Source organism: Mobula hypostoma, chromosome 15, assembly GCF_963921235.1.
Source record: "Mobula hypostoma chromosome 15, sMobHyp1.1, whole genome shotgun sequence".
Lineage (NCBI taxonomy): Eukaryota > Metazoa > Chordata > Chondrichthyes > Myliobatiformes > Myliobatidae > Mobula > Mobula hypostoma.
The window spans coordinates 7,354,399-7,380,380 of NC_086111.1; the positions used below are offsets into that span (position 1 = coordinate 7,354,399).

The 25,982-nt window shown below is 42.4% G+C and overlaps 1 protein-coding gene across 8 annotated transcripts in view; it reads left to right on the forward strand.

Moving 5' to 3' along the window:
- The window catches only part of LOC134356672 (copine-9-like), a 585,942-nt gene that overhangs the window by 496,781 nt on the left and 63,179 nt on the right, over positions 1-25,982 (forward strand). For all 8 annotated transcript variants that reach the window (XM_063067690.1, XM_063067684.1, XM_063067685.1 and 5 more), the window contains 4 exons: positions 14,251-14,304; positions 18,170-18,231; positions 18,345-18,391; positions 18,889-19,070. In XM_063067690.1, coding sequence (XP_062923760.1) covers positions 14,251-14,304; positions 18,170-18,231; positions 18,345-18,391; positions 18,889-19,070 — 345 coding nt within the window. The remainder of the gene's footprint in view (positions 1-14,250; positions 14,305-18,169; positions 18,232-18,344; positions 18,392-18,888; positions 19,071-25,982) is intronic.

The window sequence follows — 25,982 nt, forward strand, 5'->3', positions numbered from 1 at the left end:
CATAAACAAAACAACTTACTGATTTGCGATGTTAAAGTCTGCCACTTCACTTTTTTGTACCAAGTTCTCCAACTTGAGAATCAGCAGCAAAGTCTCCCCACCGATGAGAGAAAGAGAGAGAGAAGCGGTGAGTACAGAGATCCAACAGCTGATCCGTTGTTCCTGGTATTCTGTTTTCTCCTGCAACGCTTCAGTTGGCAGCACCGGCATAAAATCGGCTCGTCTCCAGGGCCGCAAGCCTTGGAAACTCAAAGGGGCTCTCATTGATATATGGCCCCTGAACTTATTTTGCAGAACACCACTGGTCACAGTCTACTATAACCTAAGTCTCAATGTGGATGAGAGAAAAGAGAAGATTCTGGACTTCAGGAAAGTGAAGGTTGACCATTTTCCACTGCACATCAATGTCTCTGCTGTGGAGGTAGTGAAGAGCAGAAAGTTCCTTGGTGTGCAGCTAACAGACAATCTAACCAGGACCTACAACACCTCCTCACTAGACAAGACAACACAGCAGTGTCTACACTTTCTGAGGAGACTGAGGTGTGCCAGGCTACCCAGCTCCATTCTAACAATCTCCTACAGGAGCACCATTGAGAGTATCCTGCCTGGCTGCGTTGTGCAGACCTATCAGTGGTGTCAGCAGAGCTCCATGGAGAAGAGGTGTTCCTCGCAGGTCGGCAGCGACTACTTAAAAAGAGAGTTTCGTGGACACTTGTCTATTGTATGGGGTCTGTCAGCAGCGTTAACAGAACTGTATGAAATAAACAAAAGTACAGAAACGGATAAGCAGAGCAGCCATTGTTGGGAGTAGGCCAGTGATAAGAGTAGAAGCGACAGGCTTTGCTCAAAGGAGGCTTAGAAGAGGCGCAGCTCTGTTAAGCTTTCCTTTTTATCTTTTATTCCTCTCTTACTGTAACATTTAAATGGCTGTGGTGTGTTCCTCGTGCCGGATATCGGAGAACTGGGAGACCCAGAGTTTCCCGGGGAACTACATCTACGTGAGGTGCATCTGGCTGAAACTCCTTGAAGACCGTGTTTGGCACCTGGAGCAGCAACTGGATGACCTCCGGCTTCTACAGGACAGTGAGGAGATAATTGATCAAAGCTACAGGGAAGTAGTCATCCCGAAGTTGCAGGAGGCGAGTAGCTGTGTGACTGTCTGGAGAAATGGAAACAGGCAGTTAGAGCAGAGCACCCTGTGGCCATTCCCCTCAAAAACAAGTATACCACTTTGGATACTTATGTGGAGGATGACCTCCAGGGAGAATGTCATGGCGACTGGGTTACAAGTACTGAGCACGGGTCTGTGGTGCAGAAGGGAAAGAGAGAGAAGAAGGGAGTAGTAGTGATAGAGGACTTGATAGTGAGGGAAACAGACAGGAGATTCTGTGGATGTGAACAGAAAACGCAGATGGTATGTTGCCTCCCAGGTGCCAGGGTCAGGGATGTCTCAGATCATGTCCACAACGTTTTGGAGAGGGAGGGGGAGCAGCCAGATGTCTTGGTACATATTGGTACCGATGACATAGCCAGGAAAGGCAACGAGGTCCTGAAAAGAGCATTTAGAGAGCTAGGTAGAAAGCTAAGAAGCAGGACCTCCTGGGTAGTAACTTCTGGATTGCTACCTGTGCCACGCATCAGTGAGGGTAGAAACAGGATGATTTGGCAGATAAATGCTTGGCTGAGAAGCTGGTGCAAGGGGCAGGGCTTCAGGTTCATGGATAATTGGGATCTCTTCTGGGGGAGGTATGACCTGTTCAAAAGTGACGGTTACACCTGAACCTGAGGGGCGGCAGTATTCTTATGGGCAGCTTTGTTAGAGCTGTTGAAGATGGTTTAAACTAATTGGGCAGGTGGGTGGGAACCGGAGTGAAGGGACTAGGATAGCACGGATGGTAAAAAGCAAAGATAGCATGCAGTCAGACTGTCAAGGAGGGCAGGCCAGTGATGGGATATAGTTGCAGCCAACAGGCTGAGTACCAAATCATTAGAGATGCAGAATCAGAAAGGATAGCAGATACGGTATCAATGTGTTGTATCTAAATGCACAGAGTATAAGAAAGAAGCTGGATGATCTTGTTGCACTATTACGGATTGCCAGGTATGATGTCGCCATCACTGAATCGTGCTGAAGGATGGTTGAATGTCCAAGGTTACACATTATATCGGAGGGATAGGAAGATAGGCAGAGGGGATGGTGTGGTTCTGCTGGTAAAGAATGGCATCAAATCAGTAGAAAGATGTGACGTAGGATCAGAAGATGTTGAGTCCTTGTGGTTTGAGTTAAGAAACTGCAAGGGTAAAAGGACATTGATGGCCGTTATATACAGGTCTCCCAACAGTGGCTAGGAGGTGGACCACAGGTTACAACAGGAAATAGAAAAATGTGCCAAAAGGGCAATGTTATGGTAGTCATGGGAGATTTTAACATGCAGGTTGATTGGGAAGATCAGGTTGGTAATGGATCTCAAGAGAGTGAGTTTGTTGAATGCCTAAGAGATAGCTTTTTAGAGCAGTTTGCTGTTGGGCCTACTAGGGGATCATCTATACTGGACTGGGTGTTACGAAATGAACCGGAAGTGATTAGGGAGCTGAAGTTAAAAGAACCAGTGATCACAATATGATTGAGTTCAACATGAAATTTGATAGGGAGAAAGTAAAATCCGATGTAGCAGTATTTCAGTGGAGTAAGGGAAATTACAGTGGTATGAAGTAAATTGGAAGGAAATGCTGGCAGGGATTTCAGCAGAGCAGCAATGGCATGTGTTTCTGGGAAAAATGAGGAAGGTGCAGGACATGTGTATTCCAAAAATGAAGAAATACTTAAATGTTAAAATAGTACAACCATGGCTGACGAGGGAAGTCAAAGCTATTGTAAAAATTGAGAAAGGACATACAACAAAGCAAAAATTAGTGGGAAGATAGAGGATTGGGAAGTTTTTAAAAGCCTACAGAGAGCAACTAAAAAAAAATCATTAGAAGGGAAAAGATGAAATATGAAAGCAAACTAGCAAATAATATCACAGTGGATAGTAAAAGTTTCCTCAAGTATGTTAAAAATAAAGAAAAATGTGAGTGGACATAGGACCACTAGAAAGTGAGGCAGGAGAAGTAATAATGGGGACTAGGAGATGGTTGTTGAACTAAACGAATATTTTGCATCAGTCTTCACTGTGGAAGACACCAGCAGCCCTAGACTTCTGAAAGAGGTAGTGTTAGAGATTGTGAAGGCAAGAGAAATGATCTTTCAAAGATCATTGGACTCTGGCATGGTGCCAGAGGACTGGAAAATTGCAAATGTCACTCGACTCTTTAAGAAAGGTGGAAGGCGGCAAAAAAGAAATTATAGACCAGTTAGCCTGACCTCAGTGGTTGGGAAGATGTTAGAGTCAATTGCTAAAGCTGAGGTTAAGGAGTACTTGGTGACACAGGACAAGATTGTACAAAGTCAGCATGGTTTCTGTCAGGGAAAATCCTGCCTGATGAACCTGTTGGAATTCTTCGAGGATATTACAAGTAGGATAGATAGAAATATAGAAACATAGAAAATAGGTGCAGGAGTAGGCCATTCGGCCCTTTGAGCCTGCACCGCCATTTATTATGATCATAGCTGATCATCCAACTCAGAACCCTGCACCAGCCTTCCCTCCATACCCCCTGATCCCCATAGCCACAAGGGCCATATCTAACTCCCTCTTAAATATAGCCAATGAACTGGCCTCAACTGTTTCCTGTGGCAGAGAATTCCACAGATTCACCACTCTCTGTGTGAAGAAGTTTTTCCTAATCTCGGTCCTAAAAGGCTTCCCCTTTATCCTCAAACTGTGACCCCTTGTTCTGGACTTCCCCAACGTCAGGAACAATCTTCCTGCATCTAGCCTGTCCAATCCCTTTAGGATTTTATATGTTTCAATAAGATCCCCCCTCAATCTTCTAAATTCCAACGAGTACAAGCCCAGTTCATCCAGTCTTTCTTCATATGAAAGTCCTGCCATCCCAGGAATCAATCTGGTGAACCTTCTTTGTACTCCCTCTATGGCAAGGATGTCTTTCCTCAGATTAGGGGACCAAAACTGCACACAATACTCCAGGTGTGGTCTCACCAAGGCCTTGTACAACTGCAGTAGTACCTCCTTGCTCCTGTACTCGAATCCTCTCACTATAAATGCCAGCATACCATTCGCCTTTTTCACCGCCTGCTATACCTGCATGCCTACTTTCAATGACTGGTGTATAATGACACCCAGGTCTCGTTGCACCTCCCCTTCTCCTAGTCGGCCACCATTCAGATAATAATCTGTTTTCCTATTTTTGCCACCAAAGTGGATAACTTCACATTTATCCACATTAAATTGCATCTGCCATGAATTTGCCCACTCACCCAACCTATCCAAGTCACCCTGCATCCTCTTAGCATCCTCCTCACAGCTAACACTGCCGCCCAGCTTTGTGTCATCCGCAAACTTGGAGATGCTGCATTTAATTCCCTCATCCAAGTCATTAATATATATTGTAAACAACTGGGGTGCCAGCACTGAGCATTGCGGTACCCCACTAGTCACCGCCTGCCATTCTGAAAAGGTCCCGTTTATTCCCACTCTTTGCTTCCTGTCTGCTAACCAATTCTCCACCCACATCAATACCTTACCCCCAGTACTGTGTGCTTTAAGTTTGCACACTAATCTCCTGTGTGGGACCTTGTCAAAAGCCTTTTGAAAATCCAAATATACCACATCCACTGGTTCTCCCCTATCCACTCTACTAGTTACATCCTCAAAAAATTCTATGAGATTCGTCAGACATGATTTTCCTTTCACAAATCCATGCTGACTTTGTCCGATGATTTCACCGCTTTCCAAATGTGCTGTTATCACATCTTTGATAACTGACTCCAGCAGTTTCCCCACCACTGACGTTAGGCTAACCGGTCTATAATTCCCCAGTTTCTCTCTTCCTCCTTTTTTAAAAAGTGGGGTTACATTAGCCACCCTCCAATCTTCAGGAACTAGTCCAGAATCTAACGAGTTTTGAAAAATTATCACTAATGCATCCACTATTTCTTGGGCTACTTCCTTAAGCACTCTAGGATGCAGACCATCTGGCCCTGGGGATTTATCTGCCTTTAATCCCTTCAATTTACCCAACACCACTTCCCTACTAACATGTATTTTGCTCAGTTCCTCCATCTCACTGGACCCTCTGTCCCCTACTATTTCTGGAAGATTATTTATGTCCTCCTTAGTGAAGACAGAACCAAAGTAATTATTCAATTGGTCTGCCATGTCCTTGCTCCCCATAATCAATTCACCTGTTTCTGTCTGTAGGGGACCTACATTTGTCTTTACCAGTCTTTTCCTTTTTACATATCTATAAAAGCTTTTACAGTCAGTTTTTATGTTCCCTGCCAGTTTTCTCTCATAATCTTTTTTCCCCTTCCTAGTTAAGCCCTTTGTCCTCCTCTGCTGAACTCTGAATTTCTCCCAGTCCTCAGGTGAGCCACTTTTTCTGGCTAATTTGTATGCTTCTTCTTTGGAATTGATACTATCCCTAATTTCTCTTGTCAGCCACGGGTGCACTACCTTCCTTGATTTATTCTTTTGCCAAACTGGGATGAACAATTGTTGTAGTTCATCCATGCAATCCTTAAATGCTTGCCATTGCATATCCACCGTCAATCCTTTAAGTGTCCTTTGCCAGTCTATCTTAGCTAATTCACGTCTCATACCTTCAAAGTTACCCCTCTTTAAGTTCAGAACCTTTGTTTCTGAATTAACTATGTCACTCTCCATCTTAATGAAGAATTCCACCATATTATGGTCACTCTTACCCAAAGGGCCTCTCACGACAAGATTGCTAATTAACCCTTCCTCATTGCTCAAAACCCAGTCTAGAATAGCCTGCTCTCTAGTTGGTTCCTCGACATGTTGGTTCAGAAAACCATCCCTCATACATTCCAAGAAATCCTCTTCCTCAGCACCTTTACCAATTTGGTTCACCCAATCTACATGTAGATTGAAGTCACCCATTATAACTGCTGTTCCTTTATTGCACACATTTCTAATTTCCTGTTTAATACCGTCTCCGACCTCACTACTACTGTTAGGTGGCCTGTACACAACTCCCACCATAATTTTCTGCCCCTTAGTGTTATGCAGCTCTACCAATAGCGATTCCACATCTTCCCGGCTTATGTCCTTCCTTTCTATTGTGTTAATCTCATCTTTAACCAGCAACGCCACCCCACCTCCTTTTCTTTCATGTCTATCCCTCCTGAATATTGAATATCCCTGAACGTTGAGCTCCCATCCTTGGTCACCCTGGAGCCATGGCTCTGTGATCCCAACTATATCATAATCATTAATAACAATCTGCACTTTCAATTCATCCACCTTGTTACAAATGCTCCTTGCATGGACACACAAAGCCTTCAGGTGCTCTTTTACAACTCTCTTAGCCCTTATACAATTATGTTGAAAAGTGGCCCTTTTTGATGCTTGCCCTGGATTTGTCGGCCTGCCACTTTTACTTTTCTCCTTAGTACTTTTTGCTTCTACCCTCACTTTACACCCCTCTGTCTCTCTGCACTGGTTCCCATCCCCCTGTTGTGAACTAACCTCCTCTCGCCTAGCCTCTTTAATTTGATTCCCACCCCCCAACCATTCTAGTTTAAAGTCACCTCAGTAGCCCTCGCTAATCTCCCTGCCAGGATATTGGTCCCCCTAGGATTCAAGTGTAACCCGTCCTTTTTGTATAGGTCACGCCTGCGCCAAAAGAGGTCCCAATGATCCAAAAACTTGAATCCCTGCCTCCTGCTCCAATCCCTCAGCCACGCATTTATCCTCCACCTCATCGCATTCCTACTCTCACTGTCGCGTGGCACAGGCAGTAATCCCGAGATTACTACCTTTGCAGTCCTTTTTCTCAACTCCCTTCCTAGCTCCCTATATTCTCCTTTCAGGACCTCTTCCCTTTTCCTACCTATGTCATTGGTACCTATATGTACCACGACCTCTGGCTCCTCACCCTCCCACTTCAGGATATCTTGAACACGATCAGAAATATCCCGGACCCTGGCACCAGGGAGGCAAACTACCATCCGGGTCTCTGGACTGCGTCCACAGAATCGCCTATCTGACCCTCTTACTATCGAGTCCCCTATCACAACTGCCCTCCTCTTCCTTTCCCTACCCTTCTGAGCTACAGGGCCAGACTCTGTGCCGGAGGCACGGCCACTGTCGCTTCCCCCGGGTAAGCTGTCCCCCCCAACAGTACTCAAACAGGAGTACCTATTGTTAAGGGGCACAGCCACCGGGGTACTCTCTATTACCTGACTCTTCCCCTTCCCCCTCCTAACCGTGACCCACTTGTCTGCCTCCCGTGGCCCTGGTGTGACCACCTGCCTATAACTCCTCTCTATCAACTCCTCACTCTCCCTGACCAGACGAAGGTCATCGAGCTGCAGCTCCAGTTCCGTAACGCGGTCCCTTAGGAGCTGCATCTCGATGCACTTGGCGCAGATGTAGACGTCCGGGAGGCTTAGAGACTCCAGGGGCTCCCACATCCGACACCAAGAACAACAAACTGCCCTCACACTCATACTGCCCCTCTCCTCAAATAACAACAGAAAATGAATACCAAACCTTCCTCGCCTCGCCCGTTTCCGCCTAAGCCCGTTGAGCCGAAGCCCTTAAGCCTTCACTCTGCTCCCACCTCACTCCGCAGCCCGCAACCTCCGCTGCCCGCTGTATGAGGCTCTGTTCCTTTTAAATCTGCCGCGCTGCACTGCCCGACGTCACACGCCTGCGCAGTCCCGCCTCTCTGAACGCCGTTGGAGAAAAAAAACGAAAATTTCAAAAATGTCTTTCTCCGCACTCCCGCTCCGACTCTCAGACTTCCTTCTTCGATAAAGGGGATGCAGTGGTTTTTGTATATTTGGACTTTCAGAAGGCCTTTGACAAGGTGCCACACATGAGACTGCTTACCAAGTTAAGAGCCCATGGTATTACAGGAAAGTTACTAACATGGTTAGAGCATTGGCTAATTGGTAAGAGACAGCGAGTGGGAATAGAAGGATCCTTTTCTGGTTGGATGCCAGTGACTAGTGGTGTTCCACAGGGGTCAGTGTTGGGACCACTTCTTTTTATGCTGTATATAAATGATTTTAGAGAATGGAATAGATTACTCTGTTGCCAAGTTTGCAAATTATATAATGATTGGCTAAGGGGTAGATAGTTTTAAGGAAACAGGTAGGGTGCAGGAGGACTTAAAGACAGATCAGGAGAATGGGCAAGAAAGTGGCAAATGAAATACAATGTTGGAAAATGCATGGTCATGCACTTTAGTAGTAGAAATAAATGTGCAAATTTTCTAAATGGGGAGGAAATCCAGGAATCTGAAATACAGAGTAACTTGGGAGACTTAGTGCAGAACACCCTAAAGGTTAACTTGCAGGTGAGGAAGGCAAATGCATTCATTTCAAGAGGTCTAGAATACAAGAGCAAGGATGTGGTGTTGAGGCTTTAAAAGGCACTGGTGAGGTCTCACCTTGGATATTGTGAACAGTTTTGGGCCATTCATATTAGAAAAGATGTGCTGGCTTTGGAGAGGGTCCAGAGGAGGTTCACAAGGATGATTCCAGGAATGAAAGGGTTACCATACGAAGAATATTTGATGGCTCTGCGTCCATAATCACTGGAATTCAGAAGGTTGAGGAGGAATCTCATTGAAACCTTTTGAATGTTGAAAGGCCTAGACAGAGTAGATATGGAAAGGATGTTTCCCATGGTGGGAGAGTCTAGGACAAGAGGGCACAGCCTCAGGATAGAGGGGCGCCTTTTCAAAACAGAGATGTGGAGAAATTTCTTCAGCAAAAGGGTGGTGAACTTGTGGAATTTGTTGCCACATGCAGCTGTGAAAGTCAGGTCGTTGGGTATATTTAAGGCAGAGATTGATAGGTTCTTGATTGGACATGACATCAAAGGTTACGGGGAAAAGGCCGGGAACTGGGTTTGAGGGGGAGAAAAAAAAATGATCAGCCCTGCTTGAATGGAGGAGCAGACTGGATGGGCTAGATGGCCTATTCTGCTCTTAGGTCTTATGGTCTTATCTTTGTGTGGTACGAAAGCCGTAAGACACTATAAAGGATTGTATAATCCACCAAGAGGGTCATTGGAGTCTCCCTCCCCCCCCCCCCATTATGACATTTACCAACAGTGTTGGAAGCCAACAAAGGGCTGGAAGCATTGTCAAGGATCCCTTCCACCCATCCCACAATCTCTTTGACCCACTACCATCAGGAAGGAGGTATAGAAGCATCAGGACTTGGACTGCCAGACTGGGTAATAGCTTCTTTCCTCGAGCTGTGAGACTAATGAATAACCTATCACCACCGAGGTCTCGTCACTAGGACAGTGAGCTGTTTACTGTTTATCTGTGCTGTGCTTTACTACGTGCATTTTGAATTATATTTTAACTTATTTATAGTAAATATTCTGGTTCATGTGCAGTCTGTAATATATATTGTATGGGTGCACCGTGATCCAAAGGAACATTGTTTCGTTTTGTTGTATATATGTGTGGCTAGATGACAGTAAACTTGAACTTCGAATACTATTGCCCACTGTCGACTCTGGCTAAATAGTTTCAGATCCAATTTACTAACTCAGCTTGGATCTCATATGATTTAATTTTCTGCACCAGTTTCCCATGTGGGACCTTGTCAAATGTTTTACTAAAATCCATGTAGACAACATCCACTATCCTATCTTTTTCAGTCAACTTTGCCACTATCTCAAGGTCCCTTATGATGGGCTCATGCAGGAGATGATAGTGCATGGGATCCATGGTGACTTGGTCACTTGGCTTCAGAATTGACTTGCCTATAGAAGGCAGAGGATAGTGGAAAAAAGGTCTGTTCATGTGACGTTCTATGGAGAGATTTCAAAAGAGGAAGAGAACTTAAAATTTAGAGCATTGTTTAACTGTATGTGCAGAGGCTAGCAGGATTCTGTGGCACAGCTAGCAGAATTGGTGTCCCAGAGCACCTGTGACCCTGGCTCCGTCCTGACTTCTTCTGTCAGTGTAGATGGAGATGGGATGCTCTCGCTGGGTTTCCTCTGCGTGCTGCCATTTCCATTGAGCAGGTTGGTGGGTTAGTTGGCCACTGTAAATCCCCCTAGTGTATGGGTGAGTGGCAGAATCTGGAAAGAGTTGATGAGAATGTGGGAAAAATTTGAAAATGGGGTTTAGTGTAGGATTAATACTGTTAAGTGCAGAGCAGAATGGTGTCATAGTGGTTCGTGTTGATTCCAAAGACATACAGTTAGGGTTAATAAATTGTGGGCATGCTGATAGTGCCGGAAGCACTGCGACACTTGAAGTGCCCAACAGGATCCTCGCTGATTTAATTGACACAAATGACACATCTCGCTCTATCTTTGATGTATGTGTGACAAATAAAGCTCATCTTTAACTGATTTCCATGATGCAGCTCCTCATGACTCTGTGATTAACAACAGGAGAGATATTTGAACAAGAATTGTTTTGAGAATGGATACAAACGTTAGAATTCATGACTCATACCATATGTGAGTGGATAGTCAAGTGCATGAACTCCTTGATGGGCATTAGTGTCTGGGCTGTGATGTGGTACAGGTTGACAACTTACCTACAATCTCATTCAGTTATAAATGTGCGTAAGTAGATTTATTACACAGTGCCTATAAAAAGTATTCACCCCCTTTGGAAGTTTGCATGTTTTATTGTTTTACAACTTTGAATCACTGTGGATTTAATTTGACTGTTTTGACACTGATGAATAGAAAAAGACTCTTTCATGTTAAAGTGAAAACAGATCTCCACAAAGTGATCTAAATTAAAGTAAAGGCATCCGTTAGTCTTTAGAGACCATGGGTCTGCGCCTGGAACGTCTTCACTCTCCAGGGTGCAGGCCTGGGCAAGATTGTATGGAAGACCAGCAGTTGCCCATGCTGCAAGTCTCCCTTCTCCATGACACGGATGTTGACCAAGGGAAGGGCATTAGGACCCATACAGCTTGGCACCAGTGTCTTCGCAGAGCAATGTGTGATTAAGTGCCTTGCTCAAGGACACAATATGTTCCCTCGGCTGGGGCTCGAACTCACGACCTTAAGATCACTAGTCCAATGCCTTAACCATTGCCCACACGATCTAAATTAATTACAAATATAAAATAATTGATTGGATAAGTATTCAACCCTTTCAAGTCAATATGTAGTAGATGCACTTTTGACAGCAATTACAGCCTTGAGTCTGTGTGGCTAGGTCTCTATCAGTTTTGCACATCTGGACACTGTTATTTTTCCCCAATCTTCTTTACTAAACTGCTCAGGCTCTGTCAGATTGCATGGGGATTGTGACTGAACTGCCCTTTTCAAGTCCAGCCACAAATTCTCAATTGGATTGAGGTCTGGACTCTGATTTGGCGACTCCAGGACATTAATTTTGTTGTTTTTCAGCCTTTCCTGTGTAGCTTTGGCTTTATGCTTGGGGTCATTGTCTTGCTGGAAAACAAATCTTCTCCCAAGTCACAGTTCTCTTGTAGACTTCAACAGGTTTTCCTCTAAGATTTCTCTGAATATTGCTGCATTCATTTTACCCTCTACCTTCACAAGCCTTCCAGGATCTGCTGCAGTAAGGCATCTCCAAAGAACGATGTGGCTACCACTATGCTTCATGGTAGGGATGGTGTGTTTTTGATTACGTGTGGTGTTTGATTTATGCCAAACACAGCATTTAGTGTGATGGCCAAAAAGCTCCATTTTGGTGTCATCAGAGCATAGAACCTTCTTCCAGCTGACTTCAGAGTCTTCCACATGCCTTTTCGAAAGCTCTAGCTGAGATTTCATCTGAGTTTATTTCAACAGTGGCTTTTTCTTTGCCACTATCCCATAAAGCTGTGACTGGTGAAGCACTCGGGCAACAGTTGTATGTACAGTCTCTCCCATCTCAGCCACTGAAGCTTGTAACTCCTCCAGAGTTGACTAGGTCTCTTGATGGCCTCCCTCACTAGTCCCCTTCTTGTACAGTCACTCAGTTTTTGAGGACAGCCTGCTCTAGGCAGGTTTACAGCTGTCCCATGTTCTTTCTATTTCTTGATTATCGACTTGAACTGTTCCCCAAAGGACATACAGTGATTTGAAAATGTTCTTGTATCCATTTCCTGACTTGCGCTTTTCAATAATCTTTTTGTGGAGTTGCTTGGAGTGTTCTTTTGTCGTTATGGTGTAGTTTTTGCCAGGAGACTGACTCACCAGCAATTGAACCTTCCAGCTACAGGTGTATTTTTCCCACAAGCAATTGAAACACCTTGACTGCACACAGGTCTCCAAAAACAGATCTCCATTTAACTAATTATGCAACCTCTAAAACCAATCGGCTGCACCAGTGATGTTTTGGTGTGTCATATTAAAGTGGGGGAATACTTATGCAATCAAATATTTTGTGTTTTATATTTGTAATGAATTTAGATCGCTTTGTATAAATTTGTTTTCACTTTGACACAAAAGAGTCTTTTTCTGTTGATCAGTGTCAACAAAGCCAAATCAAATCTGCAGTGATTCAACGTAGTAAAACAATAAAACATAAAAACTTCCAACAGAGTGAATACTCTTCATAGGCACTGTAGTTGCTAGGAACTGGATCTGAGACGCAGGAAATTAAAGAGTGCAGAAATTGTGTAAAAATAATTGTATTCCAAAGGAGTTAGCAAAGGAGTTTGTCCCTGCCTTCAAACTGCTCCAAACTAAAAAGAATGTAGTTTCCTCTCTCAGGAGACAAATGAGTTTGCAGATGTTGGAATCTGAAACAACAAACAACCTGCTGGACAAAACTCAGTGGCTCAAGCAAAATCTGTGGGAGGAAAGGAACTGTTGATGTTTCAGGTAAAATCCCAGCCTCAGGACTGCGAGTAGAGAGGTGAGGTGGATAGTATAAAGGGGAAAGGGGGAGTAGTGAGAAAGGAGTTTGAGACAATCATTTGCCATCTTGTCTCTTTACTTTCAGATGGCAATGAAAGAGTTTGGAAAATCTCAGTATAGTTCCTACTGAATGGAAACCCATATTCCCAAATTATGTATACTTTAACATTATTTTCTAAACAAAAGTGCAAAATCTTTGCAAGGCCATGAGGTGTGGGAAGAGGTACATTTCTGGAAAAAATGCTGATGATCCTTGATCAACCAGTCCCGAAGAATCCATTAATTATTTGGGCAACACCGGTAGTTCAGTCGAATTACAACAGCTTAGTAACAACATGGCCCTGAAGGGGTATGATGAAATATATTATATTAGTCAGCCATAAACTTTCACATTATTGAATACTCATGAGTCAATACTAACGGCAGACTTCTTAGGAACAGCTGATTGAATGCTAATGAGTTTCAGTGCTGCATACTTTAAAATGATCTTACTAAGTTCATGAACAGGAATGGAAGTAGAATATTAGAATTGTCTTACCTACCTATTGACTACATTTCAACTTGAAATAAAGGACACTCCTATTGACTCAATTGTAAAGTTAACACTGATTTCAAGCAACAAACAATCTGGTGGGAGAGCTCAGCGGTTGAGCAGCATCTGTGGGTGGAAGGAATTGTTGATGTTTTGGGTTGAAACCCTGCAACAAGACTGCCAACATAGATTTCACGTCTTGTTGATCCCATAACTTCAAGGTTTTCTCTTTTTGTGACAGACTGAATCAAAATCTGAGTGACGGAGGAAATTGTTGTTAATTAAGGCAAAATTCTTTGAGGAATAGTTATGATAGAAGTCACTGGATAGAAAAAGATAGGGTTACAATCACTAAAACAAGGGGGAAATCAGATACAGGAGACTAAAGTTTCCTGAACAGTATTTAAAACAAGCACCGTTTCTTGCAGAGGTAGTGATAAGACACCAATCTGTACTTTTTAGATGGCTTAAATTTACATTTAATTCAAATTTACATGTAAACCAACACTTACAATTTTACTTACAAGATGGGTCTTTGTTCAAAGCATCAGCTGGTCATTTCACTCCATAGATGCCGCCTGACCTGCAGAGATCCTCCACCATTTTGTGTGTGTGTTGCTTAAATTTACATTCCTTGTTTTGTTTTGTTTTTTTACCTTATGCTGTTCTGATTTATAGATGTTTATAATAATTACATCTGGTGTCACTACCCCACATCTTTCTAACATCATAGTCTAAATAGCACTATATTGTTTTCTTTAGGTTTTAAATCCAAAGAAAAGAGGGAAAAAGAAGAAGTATGTCAACTCTGGGACGGTGAGTACATCATTGGACCCCATATCTAAGAAAGGTCGTGCTGGCATTGCAGAGGGTTCGAAGGAGACTCAAAAGGAATGAAAGGGTTTACGTTTGAGAAGTGTTTGATGGCTTTGGGCCTGTTTCACTAGAGCTTAGAAGAATGAGCTCACTCTAATCATTGAAACCTATTGAATATTGAAAGGCCGAGATGGAGTGGATGTGGAGAGGATGTTTCCCATAATGGGGGAGTCTAGGGTCAGAGAGCACAGCTTTATTGTAGAGGGACCTCCATTTAGAACAGGAGTGAAGAGTAATTTCTTTAGCCAGAGGGTGGTTAACCTGTGAAACGTATTGCCACAGACAACTATGGAGGCCCAGTCATTAGGTATATTTAAAGTGGAGGTTGATAGGTTCTTGATTAGTTACAGGGAGAAAACAGGAGAATGGGCTTGAGAGGGAATATAAATCAGCCATTATTGAATAGTAGAAGGACTTGATGGACCAAATGGCCTAATTCTGCTCCTGTGGCTTTTGGTCTTATAAGAGAAGATGTATCAGGTGGTGATACCACCTGCTTCGATGTCTAATGGTCTTATGGTCTATACTTAGACTGCTGGAACAGAGTGATTGGAAGAGGATACAGCACAATATTGATATTTCTTAAAACATGAACACTTGTGGGTTGATATTGTGTAAACTAGCCAATCAGGGGACACTAATAAATGTTATAATAGTGTAATCCTCCATGCTTTGCTTGACTTCAGTGTAACGTTTGGAATGGCCAAGATCAAACTCAATTGCATCTCCCCTATTTTCTAGCTCAGACAGCCACTGTTCCATCCTCGCCTAGCTGTGCATACCCAAAGTATCTTCATAAATGCTTCTCCTTCCATTACCCAACTGGTGCATTTTGGGGACCCAAGGATCTGTCTTTAGTAAACTTTTCTTGTATATTTTGCAACATTATCCACAGATGTGGCATCTGCAATTCATTCCTGAGTGATCATCTGGTACCAGCAAAACTGAAGCAGTCAGGTTCGACCCCACTCACCTGCCATACAACTTCACAAGAACACAACAGAGGAGTTGCTCATTAAATTTTCAGACCTACACTGTCATTCATTGAGATCTTTGCTGTCTACACTTCTTGCTGTCTTGATAAAGCATGATCAAAGATCCCAACAACCCTAGACATTCTCTCTTTTTCCCCAACACAACCCCCTCACTACTACCATTGGAAGCCTGAAGTCACCTACCACCCGACTTAGGGATGGCTTCTATCTCACTGTTGTAAGACCATTTCCAATTGTGGTAAAATTGACTCTAGACCTCACAATCTATCTCATTGTAACCTTCCATCCTACTGTTACCTCACACTACCTCAGTACACCATTGCAGTGAATAGATCTCAGTGTGCAAGACAGGTTTTTCACTGTACTTAGGTACATATGACAATGAGAAACGAATTTATTTTCCACATTGGTGCCATTGTCATTTAATATCGTCTTAATATCCAGAAGTCTATCAACCTGCCTTCTGAATGAACTCAAAAGCTGAGCTGCCACAGCCTTCCAGATATTCCAATGCTCAGTCTCCTAACATTTGTAAAAATCATCTCTCCAAGTCACTTTAAATTTGAAATTGAGCTCATTGTATTTGAATAGTTTCACATTTGTCTGTTGTTGTATGCTCATCTTGGCTCAGAGCCACCAGAATGAAAGGACGTAAGGAGCAGAGCCAACAGAAGTACTTGAAAGGAGGACAGAGGCATATATGGTGTATAAAGGCTCGTTCAGTGGCCCATATCTTTGAATCTTATGAATCTATGCAAACACAATTTGATGAATTGATGTTAAGGTTTTATGCTGGAGAGATGTTGCAACATCTACATAGGATCGGATCAGGCAAATCCACTTTAGCAGGAATAGGACATTCAGAAATTAATGAATGGGAAAGGACAACTGAGATAATAAGATTTCATTTCTCAGTAAATCACAAGGCCTCAAAAACGTTTTGCCTATATTATGTACACTTATGAAAAGCTGAATTCTACCTCTCTACCCAAAAATAACTTTAAAATATGAAAACAGAGCTTTATAAAGTGAAATTCAAAAGAGCAGATTAACAACTGACAGGGAATTTCCAAACAAACCCATTAGTCATCTAGGCACCTTCTTATAATCAATAGTAATTTTCAGCTTGTGTTACTCTCTCCAAACTGCTTTGTATTCTTTTGCTGTACACATAAATCATTACCCTCAGCAAAGGTGACAGCTGGAGAAAGCAATAGAAGGAAATAGGATTTGCAGAAACCTTTTTAGAGGACAACACACACAAGATGCTGGAGGAACTCAGCAGGTCAAGCAGCATCTATGAAAATTAATGAATAGTCAGGGTCTCAGGCCAAGACCCTTCTTCAGGACAGGAAAGGAAGGGGGAAGAAGCCAGAATAAAAAGATGGGGGGAGCGGAAAGAGGACAAGCTAGAGGATAATAGGTGACACCTGATGTAGCTTCACCTATCACCTTCTAGCTTATAAAACTAGAGGGGTAAAGGACCGAAGAAGAAGGAATCCGATAGGAGAGGAACATGGACCATGGCAGAAAAGTAAGAAAGCGGGGCGCCGAGGAGAGGTGTTAGGCAGGTGACAAGAAGAGTTACGAAGCCAGTGTGAGGAATAGCAAAAGAGGAAAAGGGGAGGGGAAAAGAAAACTACCTGAAAAAGATGTAGGTTTAAGAACTAAATACTGTGTGGTCGGGTCAAACTGAGTGGTGTCCACTAGCTTGGGAGTTGTTAACTGTCTGTGTCTTGTTGGTGGTGGTGATATTACCTGGCACATCCCAGCCCGTCAGAATGTTGCCCAGGGCTTGTTACACACAGTTCCACATTTCTCTCAAATGGTCGGCTTTACCCCCAGTCAGACAATCAATATGTAAATCAGAATGCGTCTGGGCATAAAAAGTGCAGAAAAAAATGTTGAAAGGATTCCTGCAGTTGGGATATTTGGGAATCCATACTTTGCATCTTTCCACTCCATATCACTTCCCAAGTGATGCAAAAGCCATTTGTGGTAAAAGCTAGAAATTGCTTGATACATAATAGATTTAACACATCAGAAAGCACTGAGCAAAATAGTTAGTGCTTATAAGTAAAAGTTTTAGAAACCTGGAAACATCATTATCCAAAGTGGTGTCAAGCATGTACAGTAGTAATTTTATGTATTGCACTGTACTGCTGCGGAAAAAAAACTAATTTCATAATATATGCGAGTGATGATAAACCTGATTCTGAAATGGGTCCCTATTGTGGATTGAGAGAAGAAAGGGAGGAGGGAGAGGGGAAGGAGTGGGAAGCACCAGAGGAACAATCTGTAATGATCAATAAATCAATTGTTTGGAATCAAATGACCAGGTGTTTCAGGGGCGGTTGTGTCTGCACGCCACCACCCCCACTCCGTCCCTTTCATTCCTCTGCCAGCCGTCCCACACAACTCCAGCCCTGCCACTCCCAACATCTTTTGCTTCCACCAGATTTACAAACGCACTGTCAGCTCTACATTGACAAATACAGTACCTGATTTCCCGTTTTCTAAACAAGTTGTAACCTTGCTCAGTTCAGTAATTTTGCAGTGTGTTGTATCTCATATGATGTTTCTCTTAGTGCAAAACATAAGTTTTAGGAGATTGAGTTTTGCTGTTAAGTGAGTATATGAGAATTCCTGAAATTTCCACCTTGCTTATTTGTGTTTCTAGGATGTGAAAATCATCACAATTTCATGAATAATCCATTAAAATTTGCTAAAATTTTCATAGCTACATCTGATACTCACCTGTATTACAGTCAAAGGTGCTCATGCTGATTCACTCTCTTTATTGTCACCAGGTGACCCTCCTGTCCTTCAAAGTGGAATCTGATTACACATTTGTGGATTATATTAAAGGCGGGTATGAATCAAGCATATTTTGCTATTTTGTTTGTTAAAGCCTGTGGTTTAAATGTAGCTTACTACTACAGTCACCAAAACTACTGAACATTTTTGTTACTGGCTCTCTTCTAGAACCCAGCTAAATTTCACTGTGGCAATAGACTTCACTGCATCTAATGGTAAGTTTCCTCAGGCAATCAATCCCTGAAGTGTAATGGTGTGATACTTGTGCCATATTGTGCTGGTTGAGACTGATATTCCAAAGAGATACCTTTCAAAGACATAAGGCTGGGTAATCTGTTTCTACTATCCCTAACCAGCCAGAAATACTATGGGATCATAATTTCTAACTCATTCCAATGGGAATTCTCAATCTGGAGATTAGGAAGAAAAGGGGAAGGTAAATTATTTCTGTTTACTAATCTTAATTATTTCCTGAATACTTGTATACATATATGATAATTTTCTTAAGATAAATTTAAGCCAACAAAACATTGAACAATAATACAAGTAAGAAAGTGAATGTAAAGGTGTCTACTTCCTACTGCCTGCAAAGTGTCACCTCTGTCTGGCACCATTTTGTGAGCGTACTTATGTTGTTTATTTCAAAGTATCTTTGTCAGGATTGGATTATTTTGCCTGGTTCCTTTAGATAAATATTTCTTTCCTCCTGCAGGCAATCCTTCGCAGCCTACCTCCCTCCATTACATGAACCCATATCAGATGAATGCATATGCCATGGCTTTGAAAGCAGTTGGAGAAATCATTCAGGATTATGACAGTGACAAACTCTTTCCAGCATTAGGATTTGGAGCGAAACTACCACCGGATGGGAAAGTTTCCCATGAGTTTCCTTTGGTAGGTGACTATTGGATGGGACTACATGCAGTCCAGAGAGGCTTTGACAAAAGTGCTCTGAATGTTGAGTAATCCTCAGTGATGATTGTTGTTCCATTTTCCAGCATCTTCAGTCTCTTAAAACTTCAGTGTTGCTACTTTTCACCACTAAGTGAAAAAGATGCAGTGTTTTACTGCCCCTTTTGGTGGAAGACACGCTTATTTTGTTTTAGTACAACAGGGCAGCTTTAGGTTAATCTGTCCATCAGGAAGATGACAAGGTTGTGGCACTCCTGGCTTTAACTTGTCTGATGTGTTTTCCTCAAAGCAAGTAGAAAGTAAGTCCCACGGATATCTCCAGATGCCGTGGCAATTCTGCACCCAGCTGCCCCAAACCCCTGTGAGGCAGACTAAATTTATCCTGTTAATTTTCCCATCCAAAACCAGACCAGGCCTGCAGAAGGAAAATATTGCAGAACCTTGTGGTCACACATTACTTCAAGGAATTCCTCCTGTGTTCCCCTTTTGTTTACCGCTATTTGACTGCAGAAAACACATTCGAATGCAATGACTGAAACGCAGACATGATCTGCACCACTAATCCTGTTGCTTAGCTGCTACAAATCCATTATTCCCAGAAAGCAGAGCAGCAGGAGCTGGGAGATTATTGTGTTCTGGCTGAAAGAAAAACATATTTTTCAATTATAACCTTGGGCTTAACATAGAACTTGAGGCTTAATTCATTGACATTTATGGACCTGCTTTCAGAATATATCTGGTGACATTTGGCAAAAGCCGTGTGGGATAATTTGCAATTATATACACTGTATAACAAAATTATTGACTATATTTCACAGATTTTTCTTTCTAGAAATATTACAGAAGCTTCCATTCGTGGTTGTCAAAACTGCTGCACACTGGCATAACAGCAAAATCCTTTAGTTTCTACCTGTAGCAGTTAAATAGAAACATGGTTCATTTCTTCTCTAATTTAACAGAACCACCGTTGATTCAGGTAGCTCAGAGGACACCTCACCAGGTCACTATCTATTCTGCCAAGTTACAGCTATAATACTATCATATCTTCCTGTACACTCAGTGGCCACTTTATTAGATACACCTGTACATACACCTACTTGTTAATGAAAATATCTACTCAGCCAATCATGTGGCAGCAACACATGGCATAAGTGTATGCTGAGATGGTTAAGAGGTCTAGTTGTTGTTCAGATTAATCATCAAAGTGGGGAAGAAATGTGATCTAAGTGACTTTGTTATTGGTCCCAGACAAGATGGTTTGAGCATGTTAGAAACTGCTGATGTCCTACGATTTCTGCACACAACTGTCTCTAGCGTTTACAGAGAATGAGGCAAAAAACAAAAAAAAAATCCAGTGAGCATCAGTTCTGAGGGTAAAGAACACCTTGTTAGTGAGAGCGGTCGGAGGAGAATGAACAGACTGGTTCAAGCTGACAGGAAGAAGACAGCAACTCAAATGTTACAACAGTAGTGTGCAGAAAAGCATCTCTGAATGCACATGTCAAACATTGAAGTGGTTTGTCTACAGCAGCAGAAGACCACAAACATGCACTCAGTTGCCACTTTCTGTACCTAATAAAGTGGCCACAGAGTGTATGAATAACTGATTTCTTGATGTTACAAGCTGCTGGTGGATTAAATTAGAGGTAATGTTCCTTTTAAATTTATTGCTATGCAATACGTTTACAAAAGCAATCATGATTATCCTTCCACCCGCCCTTAAATCACCATGGCTAAAGTACCCTCAAAGCTCCATGGTTATCTAAATCATCCAGTGCAGAAGTGTCCTCCCTGTAAACATGCTTCCTCTCAAAAGGTAATAACTTATTCCCTCCACTAGCCTGCAGGTCACCCTTGGGCAGAATGTAGTACCTGTTTAGCACCCCCCCCCCCCGGCCAGATTAGGGACACGTGAAGCTGTGGGTCGAGGTGGTGGATGGTCATATGAGCAGCTGGTTATACAACCACTGACATCAGGCAAACAATCTCAGAAGAGCATTGATAATGGCTGGGGTCACCCGTCTTGTAAAGACACTGCCCAGAAGAAGGCAATGGCTGACCACTTCTGTAGAGAAATTAGCCAGGAATAATCATAGTCATGAGACCATGATCAGCCATGTCACATAGTAATGATGATAGTGATGGTGATGATTTGAACTGAAGGGATCTCAGATCCACTGTGGTTTCTCTTTCTCCAAATTCATTCATGAAATGCAGACAACAGCCCAGAAATTCTACTGAACCTTGATTGGTGTAGACAATTGCTGTTGTCATTGTCCCATCAAAATTGAATTGCAAATAAGGTCCAAGACCTCACTCCAACAAACCACACTGCATGTTTTTGTGTTCACATTTCCATTTCTTTTCCCCACGGTTGTGAGGAGGTAGGACAGAGTTTTAATTAAACTGAATGGCATGCAAAGGTCAGTGCCAGGGTATCTCTTGAGTTTGCAGTGATGGTGTTGGGAGTGTCTAAATTACCAATAAAGGCAGAATTAATGGCTGTGATTGCATGGTCAGTACAGATCTGTGCCCAATGTCTGTGGCACAGGGGGAGTGTAATTTAATGTTGGTCATCATTTATGTGGGTGATGACATTAAATAGCTGATAAAGAAGTTCAGGTTCAAGTTTCAATTAAATCCGGTCAAGTTGAATATCATTAAGGAAAGGAATCCTCATCATTGTTGCACCAACCAGTTCAGATCTGCATGAATTTAAACCAAGTGGATAGCCATGGACTGCCTATCTATGATGCTCTATAGGTGCCGGAAGCCTGGCAATTCTTGTGGGCTGCCCAGCACAATACTTGGACAGTGTTGGTCATTGACGCTAAATGACAAATTTCACTGTATGTTTTGATGTATATGTGACAAATAAAGCTGATTTCAATCTATTTACATCATTGTTGATAGGAGAGAGTCAAATCTCACACGTGGCATGAAATTAAGTATCAGTCTTTAACAATCAACCAAATTTTAGTGATAAAAAACAAGATGAAAGCATTAATTTCTCTGTCACTAGAATCCGCATGTGAAAGTGTGGATGTTACAAATTTCTATGATTTGCATGTGGCAGCATGGAACTGAGAATTACCCTTTTATACTTAAGTGAAAGTGAACTAGGTTTTCAGGCACAGTGAGGTGGAGAGGTGGTCAGATGCATGAGGCAGAGTTAACCATCTGGGCAGTAGAAGATGGACTAGATCTAACCAAATATAGACAACTGAAACTTAACCTAATGTAGGAGTGATGCTGAGATTTAGCTAGATGCAAGTGAGTTGGTGCAAGGTAGATTAGAATTAATAAGCAAGAGTAAGACATTAAATGTCATCCAGAGGAGAGATTTTGAGAACTGCCTTGTTTCAAAGAGTGTCTATATATTTTTTAAGTTGTAAGTTGGTGTAAGTGACACTGTAATTAAAATGAAAATTAGATTAATTCCTCTTTGGTGTATCATACACTAACAGATAGAATGACAGAAGACAATTACATCATAAATCTTCATTGCAGTTGATTTATCTTATAAATGTCACTGAACAATCTTTGAAATAAAATAATTTGAAATAATTGCTGTTAATATTTCCCGTGACCGAATGAGCAATAACATAGCTTTGTCAATGCATTAGAATCAAGATGATTAAAAAATCGTGAACTTTTCCTGCTAAGTTAATTTTTTCCAGTGCATTCATAGACAGAATTAATTTTGTTTAGTTATCTGTTAAATTAATCATATTTCCCCCATCAAAAGCATAACATGCAGAATTGTAATAAAAGATTATGCTTTAGCTCCTCACAGGGAAAAGAAAATTGGAATGCATGAATTATTAATAAAATGATCAGAAGTCTGCCAACCATGTTTGCTTATCTTAGTACAGCAACACAAATGGTTGCTGATCTAAGAGAAATGGAGCTCTACAACTAGACCTAATTAAGTTGAAACCTCCTATGACTGAGTGGATGTGGAACTTTGTCTGTCTCTCCTTTCTTCACCAATCTTGTAACTCTCTTCTCTCCCACCAAGGTATTTGCTTTTCCACAAATTGAACTGGTTCACATTTAGGTGCCTTTGCTTAACATAATAATAATAATAATAATAATGCAATTGTACCAGACAGAACAGAGCACCGCAGCCAAGATGAAGTTACTTTCTGGATTCCCACATATATTTCCCTCTGTGTTCACAGAATGCTATTTCCCAGCTTCCATAAACTAAACCGACAGTGCAGTCAGAAACTACATCCTTCAAGTTATATAGTCGTATGTATATCACGGAAATAGGCTGTACAGCCAACAGCAACCAAGAAGCCTATCTCAGCTAGTCCCATTTGCACATGTGTGGCCCATATTCCTCTAAACCAGGAGTTCCCCACCTGGGGGCCATGGACCCCTTGCTTAATAGTATTGGTCCATGGCATGAAGAAGGTTGGGAACCCCTGCTCTAAACCTTTCCTACCTGAGTGTCTTTTAAATGTTGTGATGCACCTACCTCAAACAATTCCTCTGGCAGTTCACTCAAATTACAGAACACCCTCTGAGTGAAAAAGTTGCCCCTGTGGTTCCTATATAAATCTCTCTCCTCTCACCTTAAACTTGTGCCTTTTCATTCTTGAATATCTAACCCTGAGAAAAAGACTGCATTGACTACATCCGTCATACCCCTTTGTGATAGCCTGTCATTGCATTTGCTTATTGGATTACCAATACTACTTGAAGAGATTCCTTGGAGTTAGTCTGCTCTCCCTTGTTCCCTTTATTGAGAATCCACTTATTCCCATTTACAAATATCTGCCCATGACTGTATGATTCTCAACTATCAATCAAACCGTTATTAATCATCTCTAATCATTTGAAAAATGGTAATCAATTGAATTCAAAAGAAAAGCGATATAGTGCTACTAAAACAAAAACTTCATGCCTTAAAAGTTCCTTTCCCCAGGCTGTATTGATCAACCATTCTAGTTAGCACCTCCAAACACCCCTAACTATTACCCCCAAATAGCTTTAAACTACCTCTTATAATGCTGTTTACATTGTAACACATGCTGGTATTTATGTATTTATGCTCATTTTATTCCATATCTGTTCTTTAACCTCTAGCTTTATATTTTATATCATTCCTTATTATTTATAATTGTTGAATGTTGTTGTTTGTTGGTGCCTGCTGCGTGCTGACCAATACACTACACTAAATTCCTAATACTTATGTTGAATAAAGATAAAATTGATCTTTGAAATTGTTGTAGCACCTTCACGACTTCCTTCCTGAGTTATGCCACAATGACCAGGAGAGTGACCATTAATTTATTCAGTCTCCAGGACATTCCCCTAGAAGTTGCAGTGCTGATATGGGGCCAGGTCTATGGAAGTTATCCAAACCTTGTATGCAGTGTCAGTTGACTAATTGTTTTTATAAAATGCCTTCTGCAAAGAATCAACACTACTCTCTTGATGGTTGTTTCAGCCATGTGCATGTTGGTCTTGTAATCCAAAGCCAATTAATGTGTGCCTGAGTATCTGTTTCTGTCTAAAAGGGAGATGAATATGGTTACATCATCTGAGTGCTGATGATATAACCATATTCATATGGGTCCTAGTTATACCTGCCTTCTTGTTGGCTTTGTGGAACAATCCATGTTCCAAACCTATTCTGATATCTGTCTCCCACTTTTCCTTCGCTACATCGACGACTGCATTGGCGCTGCTTCCTGCACACATGCTGAGCTCGTTGATTTCATTAACTTTGCCTCCAATTTTCACCCTGCCCTCAAGTTTATCCGGTCCATTTCCGACACCTCCATCCCCTTTCTAGATCTTTCTGTCTCTATCTCTGGAGACAGCTTATTTACTGATATCTACTATAAGCCTACTGACGCTCACAGCTATCTGGACTATTCCTCTTCTCACCCTGTCTCTTGCTAAAATGCCATCCCCTTCTCGCAATTCCTCTGTCTCCGCCGCATCTGCTCTCAGGATGAGGCTTTTCATTACAGGACGAGGGAGGTGTCCTCCTTTTTTAAAGAAAGGGGCTTCCCTTCCTTCACCATCAACTCTGCTCCCAAACGCATCTCCCCCATTTCACGGACATCTGCTCTCACTCCATCCTCCCGCCACCCCACTAGGAATAGGGTTCCCCTGGTCCTCACCTACCACCCCACCAGCCTACGGGTCCAACATATAATTCTCCGTAACTTCCACCACCTCCAAAGGGATCCCACCACTAAGCACATCTTTCCCTCCCCTCCTCTCTCTGCATTCCGCAGGGATCGCTCCCTATGCGACTCCCTTGTCCATTCGTCCCCCCCATCCCTCCCCACCCATCTCCCTCCTGGCACCTATCCTTGTAAGCAGAACAAGTGCTACACATGCCCTTACACTTCCTCCCTCACCACCATTCAGGGCCCAGACAGTCCTTCCAGGTGAGGCGACACTTCACCTGTGAGTCGGCTGGGGTGATATACTGCGTCCGGTGCTCCCGATGTGGCCTTCTATACGTTGGCGAGACCCGACGCAGACTGGGAGATCGTTTTGATGAACACCTACGCTCTGTCCTCCAGAGAAAGCAGGATCTCCCAGTGGCCACACATTTTAATTCCACATCCTATTCCCATTCTGACATGTCTATCCACAGCCTCCTCTACTGTAAAGATGAAGTCACACTCAGGTTGGAGGAACAACACCTTATATTCCATCTGGGTAGCCTCCAACCTGATGGCATGAATATTGACTCCTCAAACTTCCGCTAATGCTCCACCTCCCCCTCGTACCCCATCTGTTAATTATTTATATGCACACATTCTTTTTCTCTCTCTCCTTTTTCTCCCTCTGTCCCCCTCACTATACCTCTTGCCCATCCTTTGGGTTTTCCCCCCTCTCCCTTTTCCTTCTCCCTGGGCC